General features: G+C 38.3%; 1 protein-coding gene across 1 annotated transcript; it reads left to right on the top strand.

The window, feature by feature from the left end:
• The first annotated feature begins 2,289 nt into the window (after nt 1-2,289).
• LOC109244947 (WAS/WASL-interacting protein family member 3-like) lies at nt 2,290-4,074 on the top strand. The gene is made up of 3 exons (XM_019412114.1): nt 2,290-2,301; nt 2,398-2,875; nt 3,009-4,074. Exons 1-3 carry the CDS (start codon nt 2,290-2,292, stop codon nt 3,755-3,757), a joined length of 1,239 nt encoding a protein of 412 aa, XP_019267659.1. The 3' UTR covers nt 3,758-4,074.
• The last annotated feature ends 3,544 nt before the right edge of the window (nt 4,075-7,618 follow it).

Here is a 7,618-nt window from a genome sequence, read left to right as displayed (position 1 = left end):
TAACTCCTTTATCTCCCCCTCCAGTTTTGTTTCCTGGCAACAGAGGATATCTGCATTCCAGTCTATTACTAGACTCTTTACAATTCTTCTTTTTTCCAAATCATTCAAACCCCTTACATTCCATGAAATTAATTTGAACTTCATAATTCAATTGAAAGTACACCTTTCCCCCTGTTTCTTTTCCCATTACTCTTAAAGTTCAAATTAAAGGAAGATAATCCTTTCAATTCCTGAATACCTCTAAATCTAGGTTTTCTGCTTTCTGAGTCTGCCTCCATCATTCTAGCTTGTCTGCAACTATCAATTTGCTTTAACAGTTCCAAAGCTTATTCTTCATGCCCCAAAAAATCAACCCCAAATATGTTCCCCAGTTTGATCAAATTTTGATGCACCCAAATAGTCGCATCCATCTCTTTCTCAAGAAGTAAATCCTGGCGTTGAAGGGGTTCAACATCTTCTACTTCCCAGTCATTAAAATCAGTGCCTGCATTGCATGTTGTCGAAGTTTGTTGTTGCATGAGATCGTTGTTAACTAGAGAATCCCCCAGATTGATTACAGACAAAGAATTTTCTTCTTTTTCTCCCTGCATGTCTGCACCTTCTCGCTCTACTGACTCCTCACACGACCTTGACACCTCTACGTGTGTCAATTTTTCCTTGGCTGCACCTGTTTCGAGCAAGCAACATGGGATAATTTGACTATATTCTTGTTCTGCCAAAACCGTAGCTTCCAGCCCTTCTAACAAAGGGTCAAACCTTATATCTTTGGTGGGCCTACCACTTAAGTCATTAAAAATGACTTGGGCAGCTATATCCGGTCCAGGAGTCTTTTTAAAACATGTGTCTGCTTGGGGCCCAGTAGGAAGGCCCAATATTGAAATTAAATCTGCAGACTCCCCCACCTCCATCTGATTAACTAACAGTTGACACATCACTCAAGCATTCCACGTGATTAACACCCATCTCCTGTGCAGCTATAACATTGCCCTGACCTACCTCTGTCATATAGGTGGATATTGTCCAGCGGTCCTTCAGAAGCTTCTGGCCTTCCCCTTCTCTGGAACCTTCATCTGCACCTGCTCTTTCTATGGAAACCGATGATCCCAGTTCATATCGTGTTTGTACCAAAATTGGGATGAGAAATTTGATGCCATCCCTCTCAATCGCTACCTCAGTAGGGCAATTTCGACCATCTCCGGTTACTTCTATTCTAGCCCACTTGAGATGATTTTTGAGATTTGTTTCTTCCTCTGTAGCAATCCATCCTCCACAGAGATCTCCGATTTCTTTGAATATCTTCTGCGACCAAAGATGAAGAGGGACCCCCAGTGCTCTAACCCAGCTAGTTTTGACAGAGAAAGAATTGGAGATACAACCAGCTATTGGGTTCCACCATTCAAGATAAAACTTGAATTTGTTCCATCTCCATTCACTTTGGAGAATCTGCTCTGCCATGCATCTATTAGGAAACACGAAAAGAAACATGTTTCCGGTCATCTCGTACATATTCACCCCGAACACTGCTTTCCAAGTAACAGAGGCCCATCTCCTAATGTCTGATAGAGTGGGTCTCTCAGTTGCTTCTTCCCCAAAGTACCCAAGTATACATCTTTGTAGCAAACCAGTGTTCTTCAACCCAGGTGGCTCCGAAATGACAATGGCACCTTTATTGGTGCTGACAGTTGATTCACGGAGGATATTCGATTGCCATCTGCTCTCACGTACAGCTTTGGTATAGGGATAGTTCGCTTCAGTAAATCTAGGGGGCTCTGTACTGTTCAACATTGAAGAGCCTTTAATGAACCTTTCAATCTTAAAAGCGATGTCCTTCCATCCCGCATTCAATGCTATTTCCGGGATTATAATAACCGATCTCCCATCTCCCATTAATGACAGAATACTCATATATCTTCCATGGACATTGTACTTCCTAGTACAAAAATATTCTGTTAGTTGGTCTTTGGTTTTCCATCTCCTAACCAGATTTTTTTGATCCTTTGAGGCTTCTTTGAGAACGAAGCAAATCCACTCCATAGCTTTTTTACTTATTGTTGAACGTCTCATCATGTTACGGCTTCTCTCCACCCAATCATACCATGTGTCCTTTTACGAGGTCCACCTGGTGATGTCAAAGGATTTGAAACCTGCGTTGAAATAAATTCTGTTATCTCCCATGGAAGTGATGTTAGAGCGACCAGCTTAAAAGAACAGAAAAGGAAGGTGATTTTTCAGTGATCACAGTGGGTGAAGACGGGGGTGACGGAAAGTAGGTGTATTCCGGTGAAGGTTATGCCGGAAAAGGTAGTTCAGGCATTCTAGGAAGTAGGAAAGAGAAAGGTCTCGGGAAGAGTGCCTGGGAGTGTTTCACTGAAAAAAAACTAGTTCCTTTATGTATAGAAGATTGGCTATCTTTCGTTGAAAACCAAATCGTTTGTAGGTTTTCTACTTTATACTGGCACTTTTTGCCCCTACATTATAAAAAACCTATTGGGTTTGATACACTTCATTCTCTCACTATCTTTTTGGGTAAACCACCTTATCCTCCTTATCAAAGAAAATAGAGATGACTATATTTTCATTTTATTTTCTGCATTATGCAGCTTGCAGCGACGAATCAATCCTCTTGAGCTTGACAATGAGGCACTTGCTTTTAAGCCTGTTTTGGGTCCCATGCTTGCAAGAATATACCACAACCCTCAAAACAAGGAAGAAAATCAATCTCGGCTACAAAAAATTTTGCAGTTTTGGGGTACAAAGGAAGTTTACGATCAGGATACTATCCGTGCACTTGAAAATGAGATGATAGGTGGGCAGCCTGCAAATTTTTCTGCTCCTCCAAGGGAATTAATCATGGCAGATCTTTCTGCTGGAGCAGGTAATTGTTTTGCTAGTCTAGCTGCAATCAGGGAATATCAGAAATTTCATAAACAACATTCTGCATCGTTAGTTGCAAATGTGAATATATACCCTCATTTGTATTTCTTACAATTGTTTTACTGGTTTCCTAGGATTAATGGCAGCAAACCAGGGTACTTTACAGTGGAAGCCTGACCAGCAAAGTTTCGCAAATTTAGCTGATCAAGGCAAACAAGTTCCTCCTATACCATCTGTAGCACCACAGCAATTTCATCCTGGTGCAGTTCCGCCTACTGGATTTCCCGGGTCAATGCCTGTACCATCTTCTGTTCCACCAGCAAACCTACAACCTGCAGCTCATCTGACACCAGCATCAACTGCAAATGTAGGTGCAAAACTACCTCCGTACCCCTTGTTCCCTCCTGGTCTTATTCCTGGTATGGTCAGGAAGATGCAGATTGGTAGTGGGGTGCCTTACTCTCCCATGAGCCCCTTGGATATCCCCACCATTGTACCTCCGTCCACTGTATCAGAATCTGAAATTCTTGAAAGAGTGTCTAAATTTTTTAAAGAGATTGGAGAAGTTAATCCATCAGAAGGACCTGTTAAACAATCTGATTCAGCCAATGATTATGATGACTATGAGAGAGAGCCTCCTGTTCGCAAAGGAGGGGCTTGTATTCCTCCACCTCCTAACCTTCAAGTCGACCCTGAAACCGGGACTTATGCTGATGGAAGTGTGGTGCAGAAACCTGGATCGAATAGCTCAGGGCGATTAGGACTTGGAGCCACAGCTGATCCAAACGAGCGTAGTCAATATGATGATGTTTACACTTCTTACAGGAAAGAGAGAAGCACCAATTATCATTCATCAATGAGCGTAAGAACTGCTGCGAGGTAATTGAGTCGATAATGTTGACTATTCCTGGAAGGAGTTTAAAGCTTTCATGGCAAAAATTTTGCCCTTTGAGCTACAGTTGAGTGGACAGAAGTTGTGTGTCTTTTAAGTTGTAAATTATGATGAATATTGATCCGACACTGCAACATGTAACGAAACGAGCTAGCTCTACGCCTCTACCCCTATCTTTCTTCACTGAGCAGCTAGTTAGCTGTGTTATTTGATCTTTCATATGTTTTTCTTCCATTTCGTCCTATTTTTCTGGGAATGACGATGCTACCGATATTTTTGGCAGAGATGTTTTACTGGGATGTTTGTCATACCTGTGTATTATTTGTTCCATGTTTGGCTAATTTCATGTTAAAATGCGATGGCTAGTAGTACGGAATAGGTTATAGAGGACACAAACTGAGAAGCAGATGGGGGCTGTGGTAATCAGTCCAGGATGTTGGGCGTTTAATTTTATGAGAGGCCACTCTGTCAAGTAAAAGAAATTTAAAGATGATGTGACTTTTTAGTATTTTTATTTTCAGGTTAATTAAATTGTCTTGAACCTTAAAATCTTTCTCATAATCTGAAAAGGTCTGTTACGTAAATTAAGTATACTAGTCTTATGATACGCGCTTTGTGCGTGTACAGTATCTCAATAAGAAAGAACTTTGAATAATATATATAAATAATATATCAAAATATTATGTTTGAGTGATAAAATAAAAGTTAATTTTTTCACAAATGATGAATCTTCATATAAGTTTTCAATCATCACTCAATATATTCAATAAAAAGTTTATTTCAATTTTTAATTCAATTGCTTTAAATTCATAAGTTATCATGTTTCTTTTCAATTTCACATATAATCCTTCAAAAATTAAGATTTTTTTGATTTTTTTATTTTAAAAAAGCTATTTGCTTCTTCATTTTAGAACACTCAAACAGAATTAACAAATTGATGGAAAATAATATATTTTTTTCAAGAATAAAAGGCAATTTATTTATTTTTTAATTAATAATAAATATTATATGAATTATTTTCAACAGATTAGAAAAAGAATAAATTATTGTAACTCATTGTATAATCAAATACATAAATTATACGAAGAAAAGGAGTTCTGAAAAGGAAAAGAAAAAGAAAATAAACAATATTAAACCTGAAACTTTTTAACAAAAAAAAGAGCTCGTCAAGGACTCTTAAACAAAAAATTTTACAACAAAAAGACAATTATATGATTTTCCATATCAAAGTCCTAAATATTACGCTATTAATTAAATGATTGTCCCTAAATATTAGAAAAATAATTAATCACTATTCCTATATATTAGAAAAATAACTAAAATTACTATTCTGTCCAATATAAAATATATTCTTAAAGGGTAAAAAAGGTGAACGACATTTCGCTAAGGGCCTTATAGAAGATATAGATTATCAGATGAATTTTGTTGAAATTAAAAAGAAAAGGTAGAGAAGAGAAAGAAAAAGGAACAAGAAATGAGAAACTGGTATGAATATTAATCTCTTGCTGAATATATAACAGTGACCTTCTCAAATTTACTACCATCTATCTGTATATATATAAAAGAGGGAATTAGACAAGCTGACTTGACACTCTTTAAAGCCAAGAAACCTATTTATCTTTTTTCTCCTTGTTTTTTGGTCTTTTCTCCTATTTTTCCTACTACTCTTCCTTTTCCAGCCATTTGAAGAAATTAGTTTTGTTCAATTAATATGATAACTGAAATGTAACGACCCGATCGGTCGTTTTGAGCTCTAGCGCGTCATTCAGCGGTTTGAGGCCTTGAGTAGCTTCATTTCAGGTATTATGACTTGTACGCATGGTCGGAATTGAATTCCGGAAAGTTCGGAGTTGATTTGGAGAGAGAATTCTCACTTCGGAAGCTTTAAGTTGAAAGAATTGACTAAGATTGAATTTTTGAGTAAACCACCTCGGAATCTGGATTCGAAGGTTCCAGCAGGTTCCTATGATGATTTCGGACTTGGGCGTATGTCCGGATCGGATTTTGGAAGACCCGGGAACGTTTCAGCATCTATTGTGGAAGTTAACATTTTTGGAAGAATTTCATAAGTTTGGGTTGAAGTGCATTTCAGTGTTATCGATGTCCGTTTGGGATTTCGAGTCTGGAAATAGCTTTGTATGGTGATTCTGGTGTTGGGAGCGCAATCGGAAGTGAATTCAGAGGTCCGTGGGTCATTTTGGAGTCATTTGGCTAAAGTTGGAAATTTGAAGGTTTTTGAGAAGTTTGACCGGAAGTGGACATTTTGATACCGGGGTCGGATTCCGATTTCGGAAGTTGGAGTAGGTCCGTAATGTCGAATATGACTTGTGTGCAAAATTTGAGGTCAATCGGACGTGATTTGATAGGTTTAAACATCGAAAGTAGAAGTTTAAAATATTAAAGTTTATTAAGCTTGAATTGGAGTGGGATTCATGATTTTAGCATTGTTTGACGTGATTCGAGGCTTTGAGAAGGTCCGTGCTATGTTATGGGACTGAGTTGTGTGATTGGACGGGGTCCCGGAGGCCTCGGGTGTGTTTCGGTTGTATTGCGCTCTTATTTGATGGTTCAACGTCGCTTCTTTGGGAATAAAGGGCACCACATTAAGCAAATGAGCTCCAAATTCAGTCTTTATTGAACCATTAGATCCGTATCGTAATTACGGAGCCATAACAAAAAGAATCATCGAATTTGGACATCGTATGAGGAAGTTATGCTCATTTTTGTGTCGGGAAAAAACTGCTGGTTCTGGTGTGGTCGCAATTGCGAACATTTCCATCGCAATTGTGATGCCCAGTTCGCAATTGCGAACTTTTTGTCGCAAATGCGACCTTTTCCAGCCCTTCCTTGCTCGCAATTGCGAAGGCTTTCTTCGCTTTTGCGAGGGTTCGCAATTCGCAAATGCGACATCTACAGCTTGTTTTCAGATGTGTAACTCGGGGTTTTGCTTCATTTGATCATATTTTGAACCCTAGGTCCGAGAGTAGGCGATTTTGAGAGAGGATTTTCATATAAAATCATTGGGTAAGTGCCTCTAACCAATTTTCAATTATATTTTGTGATTATACCTTAGATTTAACATCGAAATTCATGAAAATCTAAAGGAAAATTTGGGGTTTTAAAGAAAAAACTAGAAATTGAGATTTTTGGATTTTGACCACGATTTTGGGCATGGAATTAAGAATAAATTATATATTTGTGTTCATGAGGTCATGGGTAAACTTTATCTTCAAAAAATTTCGGAATCCGGGCACGTGGGCCCGAGGGCAATTTTATCAACTTTTCGATCGGGGTTAGGAATTGTTATAAATTGGACTATAATGAGTAATTGAACATATATTAATGGGTTTACATATTTATTGGCTAATTTTGGAGTATTTTGCATCGATTTGAGTCTTCGAAAGGGCGTGGAATGCCGGTTATGGAACTTCGGAGCGAAGTGAGTCTCCTTTCTAACCTTGTAAGAGGGAATTGTCCCCATAGGTGAATTAATTGGATATATGTTGCTATTTGTGGGGGCTACGTACGTACGAGGTGATGAGTCCGTGCGTAGCTACTATTATGCTTCTGTCCGGGTAGTTTAGGACCCAAAAGCATGCTTTACTTGTAATAATTATAACCTTATTGATAGTTTAAAATGCTTAAATCATACCGAAGTGGCAAATGACTTTCTAAAAGAGTTAAACTTCATTTTCTTGACCTGTAAAAGAGGAATTTACACCTCCTTGAATATTTGTTTCCTTGATGAAGTCTTGATTGACTGTTTGAATGTGTGTTTCTATGTGTACCTGCGTCACATATATGATTCGTGAGCAGGGTGATTGTTTATTTATATTTGACCGCGTCGCATGT

The sequence above is a fragment of the Nicotiana attenuata genome, unplaced genomic scaffold (genome assembly GCF_001879085.1).
Source record: "Nicotiana attenuata strain UT unplaced genomic scaffold, NIATTr2, whole genome shotgun sequence".
Classification (NCBI taxonomy): Eukaryota; Viridiplantae; Streptophyta; class Magnoliopsida; order Solanales; family Solanaceae; genus Nicotiana; species Nicotiana attenuata.
Note: the sequence above shows the minus strand (reverse complement) of the source record. Positions and strands in the feature narration are given on the sequence as shown.